This window comes from Polypterus senegalus, chromosome 7 (assembly GCF_016835505.1).
Source record: "Polypterus senegalus isolate Bchr_013 chromosome 7, ASM1683550v1, whole genome shotgun sequence".
Classification (NCBI taxonomy): Eukaryota; Metazoa; Chordata; class Cladistia; order Polypteriformes; family Polypteridae; genus Polypterus; species Polypterus senegalus.
The window spans coordinates 26,983,953-27,011,593 of record NC_053160.1 but is presented as its reverse complement, the minus strand read 5'-3'; the positions used below and the strand labels follow the sequence as shown (position 1 = coordinate 27,011,593).

General features: G+C 41.0%; 1 protein-coding gene across 2 annotated transcripts in view; it reads right to left on the bottom strand.

Annotated features, from left to right (window-relative positions):
- dmgdh (dimethylglycine dehydrogenase) overlaps positions 1-27,641 on the bottom strand; it is a 108,878-nt gene that overhangs the window by 24,083 nt on the left and 57,154 nt on the right. For both annotated transcript variants that reach the window (XM_039758383.1, XM_039758382.1), the window contains exons 6-10: positions 20,914-21,162; positions 18,065-18,263; positions 15,671-15,840; positions 12,301-12,454; positions 3,588-3,753 (exon numbers count right to left, since the gene is read on the bottom strand). In XM_039758383.1, the coding sequence (XP_039614317.1) occupies positions 3,588-3,753; positions 12,301-12,454; positions 15,671-15,840; positions 18,065-18,263; positions 20,914-21,162 (938 nt within the window). The remainder of the gene's footprint in view (positions 1-3,587; positions 3,754-12,300; positions 12,455-15,670; positions 15,841-18,064; positions 18,264-20,913; positions 21,163-27,641) is intronic.

Here is a 27,641-nt window from a genome sequence, read left to right as displayed (position 1 = left end):
TATTTTGTGTAATATATTGGGTAATATGCGTGTAATGGTGACTAACGGGTGTTTTTTCATGTCTAGAGGGCTCTAATAATGTTAAAAAACATATTTAAAAGGTCGTAAACAGGTTTTCTATACTCTAACTGCGAAAATGTTCGATTTATAAATAAAGAATCCTACTTCGCGAAAATTCATTTATCGCGGTAGAGTCTGGAACGGATTAACCGCGATAAATGAGGGTTCACCCAGTTTTGCCCAGAGGGGACTGGGCGGTCTCTTGGTCTGGAACCCCTACAGATTTTATTTTTTTCTCCAGCCTTTGGAGTTTTTTTTTGTTTTTTCTGTCCACCCTGGCCATCAGACCTTACTTATTCTATGTTAATTAATGTTGACTTATGTTTATTTTTTTATTGTGTCTTCTATTTTTCTATTCATTTTGTAAAGCACTTTGAGCTACATTTTTTTGTATGAATATGTGCTATATAAATAAATGTTGATTGATTGATTGATTCACTGTATTGCAAATTATCCATTTGATTATCCAACCCCTATTTTATTATTTTCAAATTATCTCATTAATGGTAGACATCACTATAGTGTAGCTGTCAGCAATTTACAGCCACAGTTTTAAACTCCTTGGTTGAAATCCCTACCCAGGACACTGTCCATATGGAGTCTGTCTGCATCTCTGCTCGTTTTTGTCCAGGTACTCTGATTTTTCTCCCACATCCCAAAGACACAGATTTTTATGTAGACATGTTGTGCCTGCATGTGAGTGAACTCTTTAATGTCTGTCCAAGGTTGCTTCCTGACTTGGTGCTAGGATAGGTTCTCATATGACAAAACTCCTCCCCTGGAACTAGTGAATTTAGAAAATTATCAAATGGTTCAAGGTTTCAAAATGTATCTAGTTGTCTGTAGAAAATAAGACAATCATGGTCTTTTGATCTGTTAATGCCATGCCACTCACTAGAGCTCCCTTTGTGGTGTATTTGAATGATTTTCACCAGCTGCCACAGTGTTATCATGTTCACCATCACTAGAGAAATCATTCCAAAGGCAAATTGCGAGTACAGCTTGAAACACGACCAAGCCATCCTATTTAAATGTTACCTCTGAAGATTTACAAGTTATTCCTGAAGATCCCAATATACCATAACATCGCAATGGTTTATTAAAGAAAGACAAACATGATATTAACAGGCAATTCCACATAAGAAAGATCTTTCAGCCATCATAAATATAGTGGCAAAGACAATGTAACTTTTTTTGGAATGACCTGATTTTCTCGATTAGTTGGTCATAAAAATGTTATCTGATCTTCATGTATGCCACAAGTGTAGTCAAACACAATAATCATACTCTAATAACGCACAAACAGTTGTAATCTTTCATGTCTTTATTGAACACACCCATCAAACATTCATAGTGTGTTATGGAAAAAGTAGGTGAACCCTTGGATTTAATAACTGGTCATATCTCATTTGGCAGCAATAATCTCTAACAAGTTTTTCCAGTATCTGTGGACCAGACCTGCATAATGTTCAGGAGGAATTTTAGACCATTATTCCTTATAGAAGTGCATCAGCTCAACCATATTCTTAGGTTGTCTGGTGTGAACGGATCCATTGAGGTCATCATTTTTGGGTTATTGTCCTCTTTTATCACATACTTTGTGCTTAACTTCAGCTGGCAGACATGATCCTGTTGGATACCTTGATAAACATGGGGATTCATTTTCCCTCCAAATCATGATGCTCCCTCCAATATATGTCACTGTTGGGATAATATGTTCATATTGGGATGTGCTGTCTTTTTTGCAACATACACACCGCTGCATATTCTTCCTGAACAATTTAATTTTGGATTCATCACTCCACAAAACATTTTCCCAACAGCTTCTAGCATAATGGAGTGTCAAGAAGGTCTTTGGCAAACTCCAGGCATGCAGCGATGTTATTTTGGAAAGCAGTGGCTTCCTCTTTGGTGTCCTGTCATGGAGTTCATGCCTGTTCAATGGTAGTCATGAACAAAAATGTTAATCCATTCCAATAAAACATTCAAGCCTTTAGCTGTTGCTCTACAGCTCTTTTTTTACCTCGTTCAGCATTCTGCATTGTGTTTTTTGAGTTATCTTGGCTGAGGGTAGCCCCAGTACTAAATCATCTCCATTTATACACAATTAGTCTAAGTTTCGACTGCAGACTATCTAAACTCTTCTGACATTACTTTGTCATTCTTTTCACTTTCATGCAAATCAACAATTCTTGATCATAGATCTTCTGAGATCTTTTCTTCTTCAAGGCATGCTCCACTCCAACAGATGCATTTTGTGAATAGCAAACTCAGAAAGTCTGAGTCATTTTTATTGGTCTAAGTACCGTTATGTCTAAACTGCACTTGCACTACACTTGTTAAATTGATTGGTCGCCAGGTTTGCCAGCTTCTAACTCCAACTGGCTTTTGCTGAAGTCATCGGCCTTGGGCTTCATATACTTTTTCCAACCTACACTGTGATTATTTGAATGATGTATTCAATATGTACAAGAACAATACAATAATTTGTGCATTATTAGTTAAACAAGACTGTGTTCATTATTGTAACTTATAAAAATATGAGAGCATAGTTTAAGACACTTTTATACATAAATGAAGTTATTTCAAATGGATTCAAATACTTTTTCTCATCATTGCATCCTGAGCCAAATGAACATTTTTTTCAGTTATGCTTTTATATTCAAAGCTGTTTTTTTTTAAAAAAAAGACAGCCTTGCTTTATAGCAAGGACTCATTGTACAAAATCTGTGCCTCTAAACTTACTGTACAGATAAAAAAGTCAATCTCAAATAGCAAGCCATTCTTGCTTAGTGAATCCTCATTATTAGAGCTGTGCAAAGTACCAAATGCTTACTAAGATTACAATACAAGGAAACAAAGGCATCACATTTTTTAGTATTAGAGTTTTTAGAGTTAGTAGAAATTAAGATCTGCCATTACACAAGTTTTCATTTCATCGGTAGAATTACCTAGGTGGATCCCAGTTGTTATGACAAATGTGTTCTTAGATTTTTCAGATACAAAAGACAACAGTTTCAAAGTAAAGTAGTTATACTCACTGATCATGGAGTGGCGATGTGTTAGATGCTGATTAGCACATGCAAATAAGAGTTTCACTCTACTCTGTGCAAATGTCAGTAATGACCCTATAAACCTACTGCATAATGCTTCTGTAAGTCTGAAGTAAAATCACCAGTGTACAATAACCCTTCAGTATTTTTTCATAAATAATATGAACAGCAAGCTTTGAAAATATAAATGTATGCTTCTGGATTTTGTTATATAACAACAATAAAAGCAAAAATACATGTGCAACACTATAAAAGTCTGACAAGAATATAATAGCCTGTACACATTACTTTGCTGCTCTGATTGTGACTGAGCAGTAGATAGCAGACAATGTCTATGTTGCTATATCCATACTGCAATCTTTATTTAAAAATTCTATCAATTATTACAAATTCTGACAAATCTAGGGAGATAAACCCTGCTTTGGTTGCACAAATGCAGAGAACAAAAGCTATTTTGGAAAGCGATCTGTGTACCTTTGGTAGAACATTGGCCAGAAGCCTGTCCAGCAACCTTTTGGAGTCTGCTCCTTTGATCAGGAACTTCCCAAATGGTGTGAGATCAATGACGCCCACCTTTTCCATTACAAGTTGGCATTCCCTGCCCACAGGTTCAAACCAGTTTGTTCGACGGAAGCTAGGTCTGAAAACAAAAAATACATCTTGTAGTAAAGAGTAAAGAAATGCTTTTTAATTAATTTAGTTATTTAATTTCAGTATTAATTTAGTATTTTTAGAACGATAAAATACAGATTAAAAGGTAATATTGGTCATTGAACCTGACAGATAATTTATCAAAATGATGATATGATGGCTGGTACGTACAGAAAGAATAATCTATCTTAACTGATGAGTGTATTGTACACTTACAAATGTAATACAATAGTGACAAAAGCAACTGTACTTTGTCGAGAAATCACTCCATGTGCTGAGCTGCTTGACTTAATGCATGGTCAATGTGGGCTGAAGGTGTAAACACATGAGGTAGTCCTGTGAGACTGTTGCCATGAATAAAGCATTGACTAATGAAAGATTTGGCAAAAAGTAGGACCTGAATGGGATTGGTTGAGGGGCCAGAGGATACCATCAGCTGCACCAGCTGGAGGCCCTGCCAGAAAGACTGACCAGCTCACTACTGTGGAGCCGACCCGGACAAAGACAGGCGGACATGTTGTTTGTCACCACCACACGTATTTTATTTACAAATATTTACAATAAATGGTCACTAAGATTCAGTCCAAAATAGTGCACAAACCCCAACACACAGTCCTGGCCACAAACGCCTTCTTCTCGGGCTGCCTCCACTCTCCTCTCTTGCCTCGTCCTTCTTCCACCCGACTGACTTTAATGAATGGAGACGGCCCCTTTTATACAGGACCCGGATGAGCCCCAGGTGTTCCCGGCATTCCTCCTCTAGCCACGCCCCAGCGTGGCGGAAGTGCAGGCTGTCCTCCCGGCAGCTCTCCGGGCACCGTCCTAATTCTTCCCTCCAGCACTTCCTGGTGTGGCGGAAGTGCTGGGGTAACAGGTCCCCAAGGCATTGGGGCGCCTCCTGGCGGTGACCACGGGCCCCTACAGGGTGGAGTTTCCATGCCTTGTACCCGTGGCCCCCAGAGCAACATGGAAGGCGACCCCCACGTGATCCAGGGTGGGCGCAGACCCACATCCGGTCCCTCATGGCGTCTCGGCCGGGTCATGGCCCCTGGCATCCCTGACACTACATAAAGTAAGAAGACCATCCCCTTGACTAGGCACATTGGATGTCTAGCCTTCAAAGAGTAGCGCTGCCATCCATTCAGGCTACATTTAGGGTAAATGCAACACTCATATGTAATTAGGAAAATTTATGGTTAAGTCATAATACACATCAAATTTCTTACAATCATGCTTGAATAAAACAAGCAAAGTATAAGCTTCATTCTTAACCTTAGAAAATGACTTGGGAAAATGTATAGAGCAATGTCTAGCTTCTGAGTGGCAATTATCACATAGGGGATAGCATTCAGATACATTCGTTTTGTTAATAAAGTAGTTATGAGGATTATGTAATAATATTATGCTAAATAATGTACTTGGGGAAAAAAATAATAATCTTTAGAAACCAATTGTTGTGCTTACTACAGATTATAACTATTATAGATAAAATCCTAGGAAGGATCAGGTAAATTGACTGGCCTAGCCTGGAGGAATAAAAGTGGACTGAGATGAAAGGCCATTAGCAGGTCGGCAACAAAGTTAGCATGGAGTGGAAAGGATATAGAGAAGAGCCAAGCAAAATGACACCTTTTATTGGCTAACTAAAAAGATTACAATATGCAAATATGGAAAGGAGAGAAAGAGTTTATGAGCTTGTGGAAGGGTGGTAGGTTTTTAGAAATATACACATGGGCTGGAATGGTGGCTGAATCTACCTGAACTGAGTCATGCCTAAACAGTACTGTAATAAAGCAGAGGAGACGACCTGCACTATGATATCTCATTGGTCTGGCGGGAGAATATCAAAGAAGTTGGGTGAAAATAAAGACAGGATAATCATTTCTCTTGGTGGACATATTCAAACAGGTCATGCTGTCTGTTTCTGCCACTCTGTTTAAATGTCATGCAGGAACAAAGTCCAAGCTGGACTGGAGACTAAGACAGAGAAACACCTGGTAATCTAACCATAATGGATGCTTAACATGAACCAGGTTATATTGCTACTTTGCCAAGATCTGTACTGTGTTTGCTTCCATTCTGGGCATATTACCCATAATACCTAATTAAAGGTGTAACTTTTTCTCCTGCTTGTTTTAGTGCTCTGTCTTCTTGCCTGAGGTCACAGATATAAAAAGTAACATTACATATTAGGGCTATAGCAAGGATTTATGATATTTTGTTATGTTATAAATAAAGAAGAGCATAAAGGGGAGAAAAGGGTCACTCTAGAATTCTTGCCTGAGGTCACAGATATAAAAAGTAACATTACATATTAGGGCTATAGCAAGGATTTATGATATTTTGTTATGTTATAAATAAAGAAGAGCATAAAGGGGAGAAAAGGGTCACTCTAGAACGCGACCATAACAAAATAAAAATCCATCCATCCATCCATCCATTCTCTTCCGCTTATCCGAGGTCGGGTCGCGGGGGCAGCAGCTTAAGCAGAGAGGCCCAGACTTCCCTCTCCCCGGCCACTTCTTCCAGCTCTTCCGGGAGAATCCCAAGGCGTTCCCAGGCCAGCTGGGAGACATAGTCCCTCCAGCGTGTCCTGGGTCTTCCCCGGGCCTCCTCCCGTTGGACGTGCCCGGAACACCTCACCAGGGAGGCGCCCAGGAGGCATCCTGATCAGATGCCCGAGCCACCTCATCTGACTCCTCTCGATGCGGAGGAGCAGCGGTTCTACTCTGAGCCCCTCCCGGATGACTGAGCTTCTCACCCTATCTTTAAGGGAAAGCCCAGACACCCTGCGGAGGAAACTCATTTCAGCCGCTTGTATTCGCGATCTCGTTCTTTCGGTCACTACCCATAGCTCATGACCATAGGTGAGGGTAGGAAGGTAGATCGACTGGTAAATTGAGAGCTTTGCCTTACGGCTCAGCTCCTTTTTCACCATGACAGACCGATGCAGAGCCCGCATCACTGCGGATGCCGCACCGATCCGCCTGTCGATCTCACGCTCCATTCTTCCCTCACTCGTGAACAAGACCCCGAGATACTTGAACTCCTCCACTTGGGGCAGGATCTCTCCCCAACCCTGAGAGGGCACTCCACCCTTTTCCGGCTGAGGACCATGCTCTCGGATTTGGAGGTGCTGATTCTCACCCCAGCCGCTTCACACTCAGCTGCGAACCGATCCAGAGAGAGCTGAAGATCACGGCCTGATGAAGCAAACAGGACAACATCATCTGCAAAAGCAGTGACCCAATCCTGAGTCCACCAAACCGACCCCTTCAACACCCTGGTTGCGCCTAGAAATTCTGTCCATAAAAGTTATGAACAGAATCGGTGACAAAGGGCAGCCCTGGCGGAGTCCAACTCTCACTGGAAACGGGCTCGACTTACTGCCGCAATGCGGACCAAGCTCTGACACCGGTTGTACAGAGACCGAACAGCTCTTATCAGGGGTCCGTACCCCATACTCCCGAGCACCCCCACAGGATTCCCGAGGGACACGGTCGAATGCCTTTTCCAAGTCCACAAAACACATGTAGACCGGTCGGGCAAACTCCCATGCACCCTCCAGGACTCTGCTAAGGGTGAAGAGCTGGTCCACTGTTCCGACCAGGACTAAAACCACACTGTTCCTCCTGAATCCGAGGTTCACTATCCACGGACCCTCCTCTCCAGAACCCCGAATAGACTTTTCCAGGGAGGCTGAGGAGTGTGATCCCTCTATAGTTGGAACACACCCTCCGTCCCCTTTTAAAGAGGGGACCACCACCCCGTCTGCCAATCCAGAGGCACTGTCCCGATGTCCATGCGATGTTGCAGAGACGTGTCAACCAAGACAGTCCTACAACATCCAGAGAGGAACTCCGGGCGATCTCATCCACCCCGGGCCCAGCCACCAAGGAGTTTTTGACCACCTCGGTGACTTCAGTCCCAGAGATGGGAGAGCCCACCTCAGAGTCCCCAGGCTCTGCTTCCTCATTGGAAGGCATGTTAGTGGGATTGAGGAGGTCTTCAAGTACTCCTCCCACCGACCCTAACGCCCGTGAGGTCAGAAGCGCAACATCCCCACTATATACGGTGTTGACACTGCACTGCTTCCCTCCTGAGACGCCGGACGGTGGACCAGAATCTCCTCGAAGCCGTCCGAAAGTCGCTCTCCATGGCCTCCAAACTCCTCCCATGCCCGAAGTTTTGCCTCAGCAACAACGAAGCAGCGTTCGCTTGGCCTGCCGGTACCTATCAGCTGCCTCCAGAGACCCACAGGACAAAAAGTCCTATAGGACTCCTTCTTCAGCTTGACGGCATCCCTCACCGCCGGTGTCCACCAACGGGTTCGGGATTGCCGCCACGACAGGCACCACCACCTTGCGGCCACAGCTCCGTCAGCCGCCTCAACAATAGAGGCACGGAACATGGCCCATTCGACTCAATGTCCCCACCTCCCTCGGGACGGGTTGAAGTTCTGCCGGAGGTGGGAGTTGAAGCTACTTCTGACAGGGGACTCTGCCAGCCGCTCCCAGCAGACCCTCACAACACGCTTGGGCCTACCAGGTCTGACCGCATCTTCCCCACCATCGAAGCCAACTCACCACCAGGTGGTGATCAGTTGACAGCTCCGCCCCTCTCTTCACCCGAAAGTGTCCAAGACATATGGCCGCAAGTCCGACGACACGACCACAAAGTCAATCATCGACCTGAGGCCTAGGGTGTCCTGGTGCCAAGTGCACATATGAACACCCTTATGCTTGAACATGGTGTTCGTTATGGACAATCCGTGACGAGCACAGAAGTCCAATAACAAAACACCGCCGGGTTCAGATCGGGGCCATTCCTCCCAATCACGCCTTCCAGGTCTCACTGTCATTGCCCACGTGAGCATTGAAGTCTCCCAGCAAAACGAGGGAATCCCCAGAAGGTATGCCCTCTAGCAACCCCTCCAGAGACTCCAAACAGGGTGGATACTCCAAACTGCTGTTCGGGCGATACGCACAAACAACAGTCAGGACCCTTCCCCACCCGGCGGAGGGAGGCCACCCTCTCGCCCACCGGGTAAACCCCAATGCACAGGCTCCGAGTCGGGGCAATAAGTATGCCCACACCTGCTCGGCGCCTCTCACCGGGGCAACTCCAGAGTGGTAGAGAGTCCAGCCACTCTCAAGGAGATTGGTTCCAGAGTCCAAGTTGTGCGTCGAGGTGAGTCCGGCTATATCTAGCCGAACCTCTCGACCTCGCAAGCACTAGCTCAGGCTCCTTCCCCTTCAGGAGAGGTGACATTCCACGTCCCAAGAGCCAGTTTCTGTAGCCGAGGATCAGACCGCCAAGGTCCCCGCCTTCGGCCACCACCCAACTCACATTGCACCCAACCTCCTTGGCCCCTCCCATAGGTGGTGAGCCCATGGGGAGCAAAATAAAAATACTTCCTTTTATTACATTGTTATGCTCTATTTTAAGTGAAGTAAGAGAACAGAGCACCATTGATCAGACCTGCATATTTAAATGGACCAACACTTTCTGTCTCTTCAGTTCTTTTGTACACCCCATTTCACGACTGCTGCAGCACATTTCTTCCAAAGGGGTTCAGGGCCATCTGATCATTATGAGATGGATGCTAAGCAACTAAACACATTTGGATTATTTTACAATTCATCAGCTAGTATAATATGTGATTCTTCATTCTTCTGTCCATTGGTTTTTCTTGTCTAGTATAATTCATTGTGGCAAACCATCAAGGGTATCCTGGCAGTATTAAACTAAAACCAGAAACCTTTCTTGGACAGGCCACATTCATGTATACAACCATAGTGGGTCTAATGAGAGCTGGCAGTTAACTTGTCCCTTATGTATCTGGTATGTGGTGAGGGAGGGATGGAGGACCCTCATACACCATGCTATAAGGCAGCTACACACACCACTGCTCCACAATGCCACCAACATAAAAAATGATACAATTGTTTGTAAAATAAGGTCAATCCTAGACCCAAATAAATCATATGTTCATTTCAAGTGTCAGAACTGTATCTGGTTTGTTATTTTTCATTTTTTGTGACTTTTGCCCTTTTCCTCCTCTCTTTGCATATTCATTGTTCACCTTCTTGACTTATTTATAATTTTGTCCTGGTCACTGTCCTTATAATTGTGTGATCTGACTTCTCCTATACAGTATATGCAAACTGAATTGCTTATTTCCTGGCTATTCTTTTTTGAGTTTCCTTGTGTATTTTCCTACTATGAGTTTGTGTTGGCCTTTTGATCATTTTGGTATTACTCTTTTTGGCTTTTGACTTTTCCTTTTGTTTTTGGTTTTTACTTTTTTTGTGGGCTTTCCCTCATTCATTTTTAGGAGTCCTGTCTTCATTTCAGAAGTTAATTTCCACATGAGCATGTATCGTCTATGTGCACTGCTCTGATATCCATCCATCCATTATCCAACCCGCTATATCCTAATTACAGGGTCACTGCTGGAGCCAATCCCAGCCAACAGGAGGCAGGAAACAAACCCTGGGCAGGGAGCCAGCCCACCAAAGGGCGCACACACACACACACCCACCAAGAGTAGGGACAATTTAGAATCACCAATGCACCTAACCTGCATGTCTTTGGACTGTGGGAGGAAACTGGAGTATCCGGAGGAAACCCACACAGACACGGGAAGAACATGCAAACTCCACGCAGGGAGGACCCAGGAAGCGAACCCAGGTCTCCTAACTGCGAGGCAGCAGTGCTACCCACTGCGCCACCGTGCCGCCCCACTGCTCTGATATTCAGGAAGTATTTATTTTACAATATTTTAGAAAAAATGCATGTGTTCTGCCTGTTGTGAGCATACAACTGGATGACTTGACATGTCGATTATGTGACACTAGCTGTGTAAGCCTGTGCTGTAAAAAGCCTCCTAGAAACTATTGAAATCGTCAGGAAAAAAATTGAAATACAGAGTTGGCGGTTTAGTTTTGCGTACATGCTCGCCTCCCTTACCTATCAGCGGCTAAGTGAGCTTCTCTCTCCTGTGAGGTCTTGTTTTGCTGATGTGCTCGCCTCGGCTGTGTATTAGCGGCTAGTTTGTTTTTCGGCGGTGGTTTCACTTTGGCGACACAGTCACTTTCTATCAGCTTCATGCTATAGTCACATACTTCTTTCTTTTGTTTAACTTGGGGTCGCCTTGCTGGTTCTTTGACCTTCATGCTGTAGCCTCGCACTTCCAGGCCACCTTGCACTTCCGAGCTGGATAGACAGACACACACTTTCACGCGTAGACGTTTATATCTTTATATGTAATACGCTACCGTTCGTTTGTCTGTCCAGGGTTTTAAATCACCTGTAGGTTACAAACCGTTTGAACTATTGACCTGAAATTTGGTACAAATGTACTATGCGACGTCTACTATCCGCTTTTGGGGTGACGATTGACCTCCAAGGTTATTCCTCATTTTATTTTTATTTTATTGTAGAATCAACCCTCGGCAGCAGCCAGCATGGCGGCCATGTGGCGTATGTGTACCGGCGCCATTCTCATCCCTACCACCATCACCGTCACTTCCCCTACCTCTTCATATCTTAAATCATTCTTGAGGCAGATTGAAGACTTAAGTGCCAGCTTAAGGGAAAAATTAAAGAAAACGTACTAATTAATTGCAACACAAAAACTGACTTAATCAGTTTTAACGCGAAAGAAGAGGAGAAGTGGGTGACTAGAGTAAAAAAGGAGAGCTGCTCAAGAAGCAGCAAGCGCATCAACCTCTGAATAAACGAATGCTAAACGTACAGAGAAAAAGGATGAAAACTATGAATGCTCAAGTCAAGTGTGACGTGCAGTGTGCTGTTACTGGTATAAGATAAGTAACATGAGATTGGACAATTTTGTATTGTTTTCTGTTGTCCAGCTTTCTGTCTGGTGGCTTGTTATCTCCATTCTCCATGAAAGCACGAGATTACATTTTTCTCAGCGATGACTACAAACTACATGGGGTAATGTATATTCTGATATGGCAGTTATGAGAACTGATAAGTATGTAAGTAATATAAAAATTGTCATACAAATATGTTGATACTTTGAAAATATGCTGATATTGCTTTATTTATATATGCTTTAAGGCAGTAAAGAAATACACATCCTATGTGGCAGACAATCAGGGACCTTGCCCCACCAGGGTGCCTGGAGAAGGGAAGGACTGAGAGAGGGGCAATATCTTCCCAGGAAGTGCTGCAAGAAGATCATCAGGGAGCACCTGTAGCACATCCAGGTGTGCCATAAAAGGGGCCGCCTCACTCCACTCGGGATGGCAGAGGACGGAGCTTGCGACTGGAGGAGTGGAGGCGGCAGAAGAGAAAGAAAAAAGAGTCAAAGAAAGGACTGTGAGTATTGTTGGTGGCTGGTGTACTGTGTGCTGTGTGTACAAAAGAAACAGAAAATTAAAGTATGTGCTTTAAGGACATTGTGAGTCGTTGTCTGTCTGGTTCAATGCTGATCTTTCCACACCTATCAAAAGCAAACACTTCAATCCTCAGAGAACACACAAACACATACAAGATAAGCACTTACTGGTAGCCTGTTTCATCTCCAGGTTTGTAAAACCAGTGCGGCTGCTCCCACCCTGCATGGAATCCCATAGATGCACTAGACTTCAGCATTTCATATATCCCACTCACTCTTGTTGTGGGCCTTCCAGCAAAACGCTCTTCTTTGGGATATCCAACTATCAAAAAAGAAAAAAAAATCAATGAAGAACTGTCAGGGTTACATGTCACTGTGGGTCCAAAATGAATTGTGTGTTTTTATTGTAGCAGATTGCAAGTTCTGCTTCCTAAAGTCTTGTAGTGAGTCTAAAAACAGCATTGTATCTTTGTTTTTTACTTCCTTGCTGCACTAACCTGTTAATGGTTAAGATAAAAATAACTTAGATGAGATTTTGGGATAACTTAACCTAACAAACATGCCTTAGGGACTGAATAATCTCCTCTTGTTTGTTCAATGATTTACGTTGTTCCGTTTGTTACAATAGCTTCAATATTATCCTCTCCTCCATCGCTCCTTATTTGATGTTTTTGTAAAAGACAGATAATGTATTTTTTTGGATACAGTATAATGATGATTGCAATATTTCGAAACTGCTATTCACTTTGATCAACTGACACATGGAAATAAGCATGAAAAATCCAAACACCTGAACAACTTGTACTTCTTTTATAAATTTAAACTTAATATAAAATTCATAAAACCAGATACATTTTTTAACTTATGATATAAAAATAGCCAGCTAAAAATGTAATGATGATGAAACCCTGCATATTACACATAGAATAAAAACTGGACTTCAGTTTGTGATTTCCATAGCCAACTGCTGAAGGATCCAAGCAATAATTCACAAAAAAAATAATCATAAGAAAATGATGCTCACAGTAACTTCCAAACAATTCTGAACAATCCATTTATGTATCCCTCTCACCAACCTCAGTTTTAAAGGCAGAGGGAAATCGCACCAGCAGTCACAAGACACAGTACACAAATAAAAAAAATAAGCAAACTTAACAGAAATGACATGTAAAAATGAATCATGAAAAATAATAATTCAAAAATTACTTAACAATAAAACAGAAAATATACATAAACCGGGGTTTGTTTGTTCCTGCCTTGCGCCCTGTGCTGGCTGGGATTGGCTCCAGCAGACCCCCGTGACCCTGTGTTGGGATACAGCGGGTTGGACAATGACTGACTTACTGACTATACATGAACCCTGACTGAAACATAAGGATTACAGCTTAGAGAATAACCCACCAGAAGGAGATGTGTAAAACCAGCAACCCCACGTAGTCGTAGACATGCAAGCAAACAGATGGCTTGTGGGCTTATGCTTAGGCCCCTGCAACTTACTTCACTAAATAGACTTTTTCATTAGTGTCTGTCCCTTATAGTATAGGTTGCAGATTAGGACTGCAGAGATGCCGGGATATAAAAAGGAGAGGACTGAACACACAACCTCAGAAATTCATTGAGCATTTCAGATCCCAGCTTCTGACCTCAGCTTGTGGGAGCTTAAAGTTTGTTGCAGACTACAGACAACAGCTCACCTGCCAGAAATGAGGACAACAGGCCAGAGGTGGTGAAAGGAGGATCATGGCAGTGAGAAGGGAAACAATGGTTTCAGAAGTGGGTAAGTACTTTAGACACTACACCTGATCGAGAGGGAGATAACCTTTTCAGGTCCTTCTGAGCTCTCACTGGACATTTGGGATCGAGTTCTGCTCTGAAGTGCCCTCAGGTGTAAAACAGCTAATTCAAGAATGTTATAACTCAAATCTGCAGTACTCAGTTCCTTGCACTAGGTGGAGTACATTGTCCATGAATCCATTCCTTTCATTTGTGCTTCTTTGTTAACTGGTTGTAATTAAAATATCAAAGCCTTGTTATTTGTATTTCTTGGACAAACATATAGAGTGGTGGGAATGTGGAGTTTTGTTTCAAGTTTGAAGGAAAATAATAAATTCGGTTCTATTGTTGTTTGCGGGTTGTTAATTTCCATATTAAGTAATCTCAAAATGCATGTAAAATAAATGTCAATGTCAATTTATTTATATAGCACATTTAAAACAACATAATAATGCTGCGGCCAAAGTGCTTTACAATAATAGAATAAAAGAAAAAACATAAACAATAAAACATAAATAGTAATAAATATATACAGTGTATATATATATAAATGAAAATCTATTTGACTAAGTAATCTGTATGTACCATATTGTACATTGTGCTGATCTTCTGAAACTTAAATACAGAAAACTGTTTCAACCCCAAAGTGTTTTCCTTCTGCCTTTCAAAGACAATGAAATTCTCACATAATGATAAAATATATCTGAGATAAATTACTTTCAAACACTTAACACCAACGTAATAAAGGTGTTAAATACAATATAGAAGAGTTCTATATAAAATCAAGGCTGTTTATCTTTTTGTCTGCCTTCTAGGCAGGCTTGTCCTTTTGAAAACTTTAAAATTACCATGAAGCCTTCTGTATCTCTCTTTCATAATTAGCTTTTATTTCCCGCTAGTTGAGTCTTCTTCATCTTAAATCCCCTCAGATTCCTCCAATACTGCCTCCGGCTCAAAGCCACTTTAAACCTACTGATATGGTCACATTCAACCAAGCCTTAAAAACACTTTCAAGTTAGGGGCAATCTTAAATGTAATATATAGAAAAAAGGCTGGAACTCCCTAAACTTTCCCCTTGCATTAAGTCAGAAGGGTACAAACTTCCCATGAGTCTTTCATGCGCTTGCCTGGCACCAGTTTCCTCAATTAGCGGATATGTGCTGGCCTAGAACATCCTGAGAACTGTTACTTACCCTTCAATGGCATCACTCACTGTTTAAGTCCTTGCATATGCTGGACCACCTGCCCTTCAGCTTCCTGGGATAACACTGCATTCACCAGTGGTGCCTCTGTCTGTTGGCCTTTCCAGGCGTGATTCATACGTAGTGTTTCTCGCTCTCCAGTAATTGGAATATTCTCTGGCTTTCTCTCTGTTTTGTGTAAGGTTGTGTATGTGACTTTGGCTCCTGGTAACCACATACCAGCTAGGCCACTTCACATTTATATCAATTAAAGGCAGCTTACAAAGAAGAAATTTTGTATATTTTGCTTGAAGAAGCGTCCTAAGTTGCCTCGAAAACTTGCATATTATAATCTTTTTAGTTAGCCAATAAAAGGTGTCATGTTGCTTGACTTCTCACTACACCCAAATAAAAATGTAACATCTGTGGTGATTCCAGAGGCTTTGAAAGAAATTTCCAGATTAGACATCTGTATGTATATGCCACACAACTTTATTTTGTACAAATGCTGATCTGTAATACTCAAAAATCTGCAAGATTACAGGGTTGCACCTGTACAAGTACTGTTCAAACAATTTACTTACCTATATTGTTAAACCCGTATGACTCTCTTGCTTTAGCAGCAGTATATTTGGTTGTAGTCCACTTGCCATAGCGATTGGGGTCGACTTCTATCAAGTCATAGGAAGGTTCTCCATTCATAATCCAATCACTTAAGAATTTTCCCATGCCTCCAGCATGAATAATGCCATATCTTGAAACAATAGAGATTAGGAACAGCAGTAAAAAGTTGTGAACAGGTTTCATTTGTCCATTTTATCAATTTGCCTCTATCTTGACTTCCCTCCGCTAGCAGACTAAAAAACAAATGCCAAAACCAAAATGTACATTTTCATTTACTTATTTGGCAGACACCTTTATCAAAGACGACTTACAACATTTATGATACAACTGGTTTCATTTCTTTTGTTCTCCAGTTGGAGTACAGGCAGGTCAAGTGACTTGCTCATGGTCAAGCAGTGTCAGTAGCAGGATTTGAACCCACAGTCTTAGGGATCCAAAGCCTTAACCACTACACCACACTTCCTAAACTGAAATTCATAATCAAAAATCAAATAAAACTCAAATCCTAAATTAACTGGTTAGCCTTTCATTCACAAATGTTAGTTCTTTCACTATTTAGATTTTTTGATTCAAAGTTTGGACAAGCAACTACGTACAGTGCCATATTTTACCAAAGAAGGGTGATGACATTACACGGCCTGAGACCAGCAACACTGATTTGTTAGAAAAACCAATATGGGGGTGTCCACACAATAAATTCACAAAATGGTGGTGCCCATAGAAAAATTTTGCGATAACAGCACAAAAATAAAGTAAAATTAGGTAACAATAAAAAATAACAATAACACACTCAAAAACAATGCAGAACAATTCACAATGACCTCAGATGAGTTCTTAGCATGCAATCCATAAATAAAGCAATTAAAGATTACCTCCAATTTTTTTATTTGTGAAAATGAAAATACATTAAGCATATATTGAACCATTCTGAACATAGTACTCCTATACAAATGTTATTCCTTGTTGAAATGGTTATTATTTTTTTCATTTTTAAGTCAGAGGTCAAAATTTTAACACAACATGATAAATTCAGGAAGCATTGTCTTCTATGAATTGTCTTACTGGGAACTACCACTAAAAATGGCGTACAGTTCACATTTGCCACATCTGCCCCAAAGAACATAAGCACAGGGTAATTACACTCCTTATTTTCCCACTTAACATTTACATCAAAATGTAGGCCAGCATTGTATGTTTTAAATGATTAATACACTGTTAAACAATCACATCTTTTTCTATTAGTAGGCTAGCAGGATTGTAGTGAAGCTAAACCCTATCCCAGCCAGCACCGGGTGTAAAGTGGAAACATCTCTGGACAAGGCCGGTCCGTCACAGGGTGATGCACACTCACACCACTCAGAGGCCAATTTAGCATCCCATCTAGCAATCCACCTAACATGCATGTCTTTGGACTTTGAGAGGAAACCAATATGGACAGAGAGAGAGAGAGAAGTTGAACCCTTGCTGTGAGGCAACAGCGTAGCCACTGCACCACCAATCAACCCTCAGCTGGTTACTTCAGGTTAGCTTTGTTTCAGTGCAGAAAGATCAATGCCAGAAGTCTGTTTAAGCAAAGAGTTCAATAATAAATAACTTTTTTATGATAAAGAGGTGGATTGCACTAAAGCATATAGATATAATGGCCTCTTAGGATCAAGAGTAAGAAGCACTGGTTTAAATATAGATTAGCTAAAGGTAAACTGCCCTTTATATTACACATGGACTGGCAATAAATCATTTCTGCAAGCAATGGCAATTAAAAATATATTACACTGATGAAAAGATAGGAAAGAACTGATAATACATGACTGGACTGCATCAAAATCATGCCCTCTATACAAGGGTTTCTTAAACCTTTTTTGGTGCAACACAATCTTTCCCGTTTTAGTGTCTTTATGACCCATTCCTTGTTGAATCCCTGGACAATCATCCTAGGTGAGGAAAGTCAGCCCTTGCAGAATCGTGGACGATCATTATAAATTGAAGACAATTGTCGGAGTAATGTCGATTGCTTAATCAACCTGTGGAAACCCACTTCACAGATCATCCGTGACCAATTACCATTACGGTAAATTAAACAGTAATCCGCGACACAACGGTGACAACCTGTGACCCAAACCCATAGTTTAAGAAACCTTGCTATACCCCATTTGCTGTTTTTCCAAGATTCCTACAGGACAAATCCAAATGAATACACAGAAATTATCAAACAGCTTTATTAATGTCTTTTATTACTTAGACTGCTTTTGAAGATCATCTTTTAAAGAATGCATCCATTAGTTCATGGTATTCTGGTTTATATACAACAAATAATCTTATCAGGTTGGAAAACAACATTTTAAATTTTAACTCACCCAAAGCCTACAGCCACCCAATAGTTCCTGACACCTTGGTGCGGCCCAACCATTGGCAGGAGATCTGGAGTATAAGTGATTGGGCCTGACACTATATTTATGATGTCAGCATCCTTTAGTGCCGGCACCATGTCCATGGCAGCTTCCACATGTTCCATAATTCTATCCAAATCTGATTCAAAAAGCTCTTTTCCAAAGCCTACAATAAACAGTAAAAGGACATTATTTAAAATTAATATCCTTAATTATTGAGGAGGTGCCCAAAAACTTCCAGAATCAGTTACTAGCATGGTAGTAGGTGTAGTTACTGAACATGTCACCAGGTATCATATGCCTATACTCTGGTTAATCAATCTGCCAAGTGATATCATGCTAAGTTGGTTGATTGTGTATTTCTGGTGTTTATTCTACAATCATGCATAGGACTTACGTGATTTTTTTCTCTATGTCTCCATGGCAGATTTTCAAGAGACAATGATGATCATGTTTTTTGATTTTTCTCCATGAACAGATTGCTAATTAGCGACATTACAGTCAACCCTTGATATACGACCGGCCTGACATGCAAACAACTTGATTTACGACCAACATCTTGTGTTACGACCCGAATGCGGTCACGTGTATCCGCTTGTGCAATTGTAAGCAAACAGCCGAGAGCATTCATAAGCGTCAGTCGGAGCCCAGATACATGTGTTTGTGGATGTAATTTCGGTCAGTGCAGTGATTTATCTATATATATAATTCACTAAGACCATGGCAAGCAAGACGCATAATTGCTAAGGAAGGAAGAGAAGGTAACGAAGGTAAAGAAAGCGATTGTTAAGGGATGTTAGCTAGCGGGCTGGCGCAGCACATGATGATGTCATCAGGCTGAGTCAGTACCGGCTTGCTTTGGAGTGTATTATTACAGCAGTTCACAACACGACCAGCTTTGAACTGAGTGCTCGACTACTGTCATTATTAACTTGAGAAACAGCGATCACAATCGAAACGAAGAAGGAAATTGTGCGGAAATATGAGAGTGGTGTTCGTGTGACCGATCTCGCTAATATGTACAGCATGTCGAAATCCACCATCTCGACAATTTTACAAAGAAAAGATTTGCATAAGGAGCTCCTTCTAAACAATAACCACCTTCCATTTCATTCTCCTTCTCCTCCCTTCCTGCAGCCCAAAGATGTCAAATTAAAATGGTGAGTACAGTATGAAATTGTTGTTTCTGGTAGGCTAGGCACTTTTTATGACTTTTTGGTTAGTACATTAGAAAAATTATTGGTGTTTTGGTAAATTATGCACATTATACAACCTTTTTTATTATGAAAAGTTTAAGTAAGTGTTGCTGTGGGAGGTTCAGAGCGCATTATGGGTATTTCCATTATTTCTTATGGGAAAAATAGTCTTGACTTACAACCAGCTCTCGCAAACGAATTGAGTTCGTAAGTCAAGGGTCCACTGTACATGTACTGAGGCGTCAATGGGTTAGCATCAGGATAAAACATCTAGAGAAGTCGCGCACCCAGAACTGGATTTTGTACCATGATAACTCACTTGGATACACCTGTTTGTCAGTCGAAACATCTTTGACCAAAAACAGTGTGGTTGTTGCTTTGTCCTCGATATCTGTCAGATCTCACTTCTTGTGAATTTTATTGTCTCCCAAAATTAAAATTGAGAGTGAAGGAAAGAAAATTTGCTACTGCAGAAGAAATCCAAAAAAAGAACAGGAGTCTTTAGACATCGTAATACAAAATGAGTAAAGGAAATGTGTACAGCAATAGGTGAAAAGTTGAGGCAACTGTGTTGCATCTCAAAGACAGCATTTTGAAGATGGCTAAAAGAGAATTGCTGTAAGTTTTATAATAAAGTTTTTCTTTCACAATTCTTGGAATTTTCAGGTCCCCCAGTGTACATTCTTGATTTAACACATTGACTGCCAACTATAAGAATTTTCTGCTCTATGAGCCAACTCCAATTAAACTTGAATATACAGGGGAAACGGGTATTTGATCCCCTGCTGAATTTGTAAGTTTGCTCACTTACAAAGAAATGAACAGTCTCTAATTTTTATGGTAGTTTCATTTTAATGGAGAGACAGAAAATCAATCAAAAATCCTGAAAAAAACACATTACACATAAAGGTTATAAATTGATTTGCATGTTAATGAGAGAAATAAGTATTTGATCCCCTACAACCTAGCCAGAATTCTGGCTCCAACAAATTGGCTGTGTGCCAGATTACATTAATCAGTCAATTAATCAATCAATTAGATATTCCTGATCTCAACTCATTATGTATATAAAGCACATCTGTCCACATAATCAATTTCTTCCATTCTAACCTCTCCACCACCATAGGCAAGACCAAAGAGCTGTCAAAGCACATCAGGGACAAGACTGTAGACCTGCACAAGGCTGGAATTGGCTACAAGACCATCAGCAAGAAGCTTGGTGAGAAGGTGACAACTGTTGGTAGAAATATTCAGAAAATGAAAGAAATATAAAATGACCATCAATCACTCTTGGTCTGGAGCTCCATGCAAGATCTCGCCTCATGGGGTGAGGATGATCATGAGAAAGGTAAGGGATCAAACCATAACTACACAGGAGGAGCTTGTTAATGATCTGAAGGCAGTTGGGACCACAGTCACCAAGAACACCATTGCTAACACACTATGATGTAATGGATTGAAATCTTACAATGCCCACAAGGTCTCCCAACTCAAGAAGGTACATGTACAGGCCCATCTTAAGTTTGCCAGTGAACATCCGGTCCTGTCCTTTGTCAAGACAAGCAAATTAAACATAAGATGAGATGAGACATAGTGTGGTAGAAGATTCTAACAATATACCTGGTGGAACACCATCTGTTACCCAAGACTCCTGTAGCTTCATTTTTTCTTGCTTTTCATATGGCCCAAACAGCAAGCCATCACGCTCCTGCCGGAGGTAGTATGACCCCTCAAGATCTCGAATTACAGGAAGTTCAGTCTTCAGAGCTTTCACAGCAGGAACAGTAGCAGTTACAACATACTGATGATGCACAGGAATGAGAGGGTGTTCAAATCCAATGAGCTTTCCAACTTCGCGTGCCCAAAATCCTAAAAGGAGAAAATACAACTTCAGAAACTAAAATGGTATTTTTAATTCACTGAAAGGCAAACCTTTTAGTTTTATGTGCCATTTTATTTTATATGAAGGACCACTTGAGCTGTGGCAATCTTTTCACATAATTCTCAGAATCAGATGAGGTTTCTGTGCTGCGTTTCATGGAGCGTCTTTGGAACAAATTATCATTAACAGCAATAATAGTGATATTGTCAAGTATGATCAAATACATGGGGATGAGTGCCCACAAAATTCAAGATCAGTGATCTCCTGTCTCTGGGATACCGCGAGTCCAGAAGCATACCTAACAGAGAAGTCTCAAATTGCTCCTTCCAGAGCAGTCAATATTTTCTGATAATTCAGTGCCTATAAAACTTATTCACCTCCTTATAAATTGTCACATTTTGTGTCATTGAATCACAGTGGATTTAATTTTGCTTTTTTGACATTTATCAACAGAAAAAGACTCTTTAATGTCAAATTGAAATCAGATATCTGCAAAGAGGTCTAAAATAAGTACATATATATATATATATACTATACATTTTATAAGCATTATATGCTGGGTTAAGCTGCTGGGTTAATCAGACGGTTCAAAACAATGCTGGGGAGAAACAGATTTGGGCAAAAATACATGTATGGTCAGAAAGAGAAGCATCCTAAGTATTTGAAAGAGATTAAGAAAGAGCGTGAAACACAAAGTAATCTATTCTTGAATTGGAGTGGTGTATGACAGAGTAAAAAGACAATTCTGAAAGAAGTCAACCAGATTTAGACTTACAAAAATAATAGGTGGAGTACGCTGGTGTATAGTGGAGCAGCTTTCAAACAAAGAGTACATATTTGAATTTACATCTATCCCAAAAATTATTTAATAATCATCAGAATTTATAAATTGGTTAGTTAATGATGAAAATAAGGGAGGATGATATGGAGTTGGGGCATAAGAAGCAAAAAGTTTAAGTTCCCTGCTACTAGATTTAAGTAATCACCACCCTCGGATATCGTCTGAGCATGTACTAAGAATTTCGATTGGAAGGTTGCATCAGAATAGAATGGTTACTTCTGATAAGATTGGGCAGAAGATAAAGCTGCCACTAAATTACACCCAATTGCAAGACATCTTTAGCAATTAGTTGAATTTCCTGTGTCTGCCTTGGAAATTCACTCAGAAGGATAGTTCCTTCACAGCTGCTATCCTTTCTGAGGTGGCAGAGATCAAACTTGGGCTGCTAAATCACATACAGCTCAGCTTCTTTCTGCCACTGCTGCAAAGGAACCTACAAACCAAAACAGGCTAGTAACTATGAAGGTGTCTCTTACATAATGGTGGGCTCTCTCTCTGCCTCTGCTGAGCTTGCTCTTATCTTTATGATGATATTTAGTGGCTTACTTTTTCTTGTAGGTTAATCTGTTGCAGTTTTATGATGACGCAATCAGAAATATTTCTTTCCTAATGGTGAAAAATAAAATTACGTGTCATAACGCTTCAAAACTTAATATCATGAAATTGTTATTGCACAATTGCAAAGATGTAGATTTTTTTGGATTCTATTGCTTTAATGTTCAGCATGTACTATACCAATGTTACTGGTTAGACCCATATATGACTAATTTTTTCAGCAATCAGCAAGTGAATATTATAATAATTTACAGCACTTTGTCTTGCTATGTCATTTATAAAAGAATTATACAATTTGCAGGTAAGCACTTTGATTGATGATGTCCTTCACAATGGCTATTATGTTAGCATAGTGTGTTAATCATTGTTCAATCAAGCTCTCCAGTCCACCATTTTATCCATTCATTATCCAACCTGTTATATCTAAACTACAGGGTCAAAGGGGGTTCTGCTGGAGCCAATCCCAGCTAACACAGGGCGCAAGAAACAAACCCCGGGCAGGGTGCCAACCCACTGCTGACACACACACACACACACCAAGCACACACTAGGGACAATTTAGGACTGCCACTGCACCTAACCTGTATGTCTTTGGACTGTGGGAGGAAACTGGAGTACCTGGAGGAAACCCACGCAGACATGGGGAGAACATGCAAACTCCATGCAGGGAGGACCCGGGAAGTGAACCTGGGTCTCCTAACTGCGAGGCAGCAGCGCCACCGTGCTGCCCCCACCATTTCATCTGATAGAAAAGAAGAAAACTGTAGTCCAGACTGCTCTGTGATTCCCCAAGTTACTATCATTATACTGTCACTAACTAAGACTGGTTTATACTTGACATAAAAAAATGATGTTGGATATGGAGACAAGCCCCTTGTGTGGGTTGGATTCACTGGGTTTTCACCGCATATTGAGTTTTTACTGACTACATAGCAATGTAAATTTAACCCTGCATATCCAAAATTACAAATTTCAAGGAGAGGCTAGTGGCCAAAGTGAGATGATATGCACCTGTATGATTCCCCTCTCCTAGACCACAAAGATGCTCAGGTGAAAAAAAATTCATGGAAAGAAATTGTAAATAGCACTAGACTAAAGAAAGTAGTATGTAAGAAAACATGGGCACTCCACCTTGCCCTTGTTTTTCCTCTTAAAGCCATCAACAACAGACATAGCTCCTCCTCAATTGGCAGTCTCATTGAGGGTAGCCATCTTTCACTGAACAATCATGTAAGCAATTGACTTCCTCTGCTGTGAAATTGTCAGGTATGCAACATTGACCAAAGACAGGTACCTACTGACTACGAGAATATTGATGTGCTGATTGAATGGGCCTCCATGAGTATAAATGCATTTTAGTCACTGACACTGTGCATGCTTTGTGTCATGTCTGCATACAAACTTAACCCGGCAAGTATAAATAAGGCTTTATTCTCCAGGCATTCTAAACTCACTCTTCTATACCCTTTCCACAAAAAATCAACCCACTGAAGGTGTGCTTATACAGTAAACTTTCCAGCACCTTGTGAAAGTACCAGGGATACAGTCATATTTGGGAACCCCTCTTAATTCTTTGGATTTTTGTTTATCATTGGCTGAGCTTTCAAAGTAGCAACGTCCTTTTAATATATGACATGCCTTATGGTAACAGTAGTATTTCAGCAGTGACATTAAGTTTATTGGATTAACAGAAAATATGCAATATGCATCATTACAAAATTAGACAGGGGCATAAATTTGGGCACCCCAACAGAGATATTCTATCAATACTTAGTTGAGCCTTGTTTACAAATATAACAGCCTCTAAACACCTCCTATAGCCTTTGATGAGTGTCTGGATTCTGGGTGAAGGTATTTTTGACCATTTTTCCATACAAAATCTCTCCAGTTCAGTTAAATTTAATAGCTGCTGAGCATGGACAGCCTGCTTCAAATCATCCCATAGATTTTCGATGATATTCAAGTCAGGGGACTGTGACGGCCATTCCAGAACATTGTACTTCTTCCTGTGCATGAATGCCTTTGTATATTTCAAACTGTGTTTTGGGTCGTTGTCTTGTTGGAATATCCAACCCCTGCGTAACTTCAACTTTGTGACTGATACTTGAACATTATCCTGAAGAATTTGTTGATACTGGGTTGAATTCATCCGACCCTCGACTTTAACAAGAGCCCCAGTCCGTGAACTAGCCACACTGCCCCACAGCATGATGGAATCTCCACCAAATTTGACAGTAGGTAGCAGGTGTTTTTCTTGGAATGCAGTGTTCTTCCGCCGTGCAAAGCCCTTTTTGCTATGACCAAATAACTCAATTTTTATCTCATCAGTCCAAAGCTCTTTGTTCCAAAATGCATCTGGCTTTTCTAAATGAGCATTTGCATACAACAAGCGACTCTGTTTGTGGCGTGAGTGCAGAAAGCGCTTCTTTCTCATCACCCTGCCATACAGATGTTCTTTGTGCAAATTGCACTGAATTGTAGAACGATGTACAGATACACCATCTGCAGCAAGATGTTTTTGCAGGTGTTTGGAGGTGATCTGTGGGTTGTCTGTAACCATTCTCACAATCCTGCGCATATGCCGCTCCTGTATTTTTTTTTGGCCTGCCAGATCTGGGTTTAACAGCGACTGTGCCTGTAGCCTTCCATTTCCTGATTCCACTCCTTACAGTTGAAACTGACAGTTTAAACCTCCAAGATAGCTTTTCGTAGCCTTCCCCTAAACCATGAGACTGAACAATCCTTGTTTTCAGATCTTTCGAGAGTTGCTTTGAGGATCCCATGCTGTCGCTCTTCAGAGGAGAGTCAAAGGGAAGCACAACTTGCAATTGACCACCTTAAATACCTTTTCTCATGATTGGACACACCTGTCTATGAAGTTCAAGGCTTAACGAGCTAATCCAACCAATTTGGTGTTGCAAGTAATCAGTATTGATCAGTTACATACAAATTTGGCTACCCAAATTTTTGCACAGCCAGTTTTTCACGTTTGATTTAATTTCATACAACTAAATACTGCTTCACTAAAAATCTTTGTTTGGAAAACACCGCAGTACTCAGATGTTCCTAGGAAATGAAAGACATACCACTGTTATCTTTTTTGTTAAGAGTAGAGTCAATTATTATGCAGGCTGAGTGGGGTTCCCAAACTTTTACATATGACTGCATTAGAATATCTCCATTAAAGGGTAACCTTTGGTTTACAGGGGTGTTCTTTAAATGAGCCTGTGACATATTTTTTCATTTTGAACCAATCTGTTTATTAGAGAAACATTTATTGCAGCTAAATGTAACATTTAATTTGCTGACTTGGATTTGCTCTTCTTCTAAATACAAGTAAAATTCCGTTACAACAAATATCTTTACAACAATATTTTCATTACAACAAAGTATTTTTATAGTTCTGACAGTTTCCCCATATGATGCGAGTCTATAGAAATCTCGTTACTATGAAGTACATTCAGCAGATACTTTCATTACAACGAAGTGCCCAAAATGAATCATCCACAGAGCAGTTAGTTCTGTGGTCGCAGCTCAGCTGTGCACAACAATCCCCAAACAGAAACATTGTAATTTTTTTTTTCTTGCTTCGAACTTTCCTCATACTGTTTTTTTGCTGTTTTTGTATTCTGTGGTTTTCAGAGATACCTTTTGCTTATTGCTTGTCAACATTTGAAAAACATGCATTGGAATTTAACTCATTGTCACCCTCCTATAGAAATGGCTTATATGAAAACATTTAATGAAAAAAAACTACATTTTTGCAGCTCTCAATTGTGGCAAACAGAAAAAAGACGTTGCCAGTGAATTCGGAATTTCACCATCGACACTGTCAACTTTCTTGAAAGACCAAGCAAAATAAGAAGAAAAAACTTGGGTTGCAAACGTATGCGAACTGCTGCATTTGAAGATGTCGAAAAAACAGTTTTTATGTGTTCCAGTGATGCTCGTTCAAGAAACATTCCTATTAATGCGGCACTCATTCAAGAAAATGTGAGGTTTATAAACTCTCTTGGGACCTCCGTCAATGGGACAACACGCCGAAGAGCGTCCCTAAGTGTGATCACCGTGTCTGTGGAAGACTGTTTATCCATTGCTGGGGCAACAGCAGGCTCACAGCTCTGCTACGGCTCTTCACTGACGCAAACAGAAAAGATCTCAATGGGTGATGCAAGGCACATTGTAAATTCAGGGAACATGATTACTTGGTTACTAACCTGGCCACAACCCTGCCTGACTGCTGTGTCTGTGTATAGCAGAGTGGCAGATCACGCAACAATAAATAATCTTGCTGTTCCTCTTTCAAGCTGAATAACGCTGGTTTTGCTAAATTACTGAGACTCAACCTCATGTTTTAGGGTGCAAGATAGGGACTTATAGCGGGACCCCGATCTTTTAGGATTTGCTTCTGTGGCTTCCTGCCCCGGCAATGGACAAACAATGTTCCACAGACGCGGCAATTGCGCTTCGGGACACACTTCAGTGTGTCGTTATCATTGGGTGGGGGGTGAGGGGGATCCCAAGATCCCAAAAGAGTTCAGAAACCTCACAATATCAAGAAGAAGAAAAGTATATGATTTGGCTTCTGATTGATAACTGTGCTGCCTACAACATGCTTCCACATTTAGATAATGTTTGCATTGAATTCCTCCCACCCAATTGCACAACAGTGCTTTAGCCATTGGATTTGGCCATCATTCGCACCCTGAAAGTATATAATCACAAGGAAATGCTGGAGATTAATGGTGATTAAAATTAACGTGAAAGAAGCTATTGAAATGATTGCAAACGCCTGGACGCAAGTGAAAGAAAGCAATATAGTGTGTTGAAGCTGGCCCGGATACAGACAGGCGGACAGGCTAATGTCACTCAACACACGTTTATTATCACTCTCCATATTTACAAGGTGCACACAACAACCCCAAAGTCCTGGCCACGACACAGTGCCTTCTCTTTCTTCAGGCCGCCTCTTTCCCTCTCCTTCTAGACCTCGTTTTTCTCCTCCCGACTCCAGCCATCACATGAAGGGAGGCGGCTCCTTTTATACGCACCCAGATGTGCTTCAGGTGT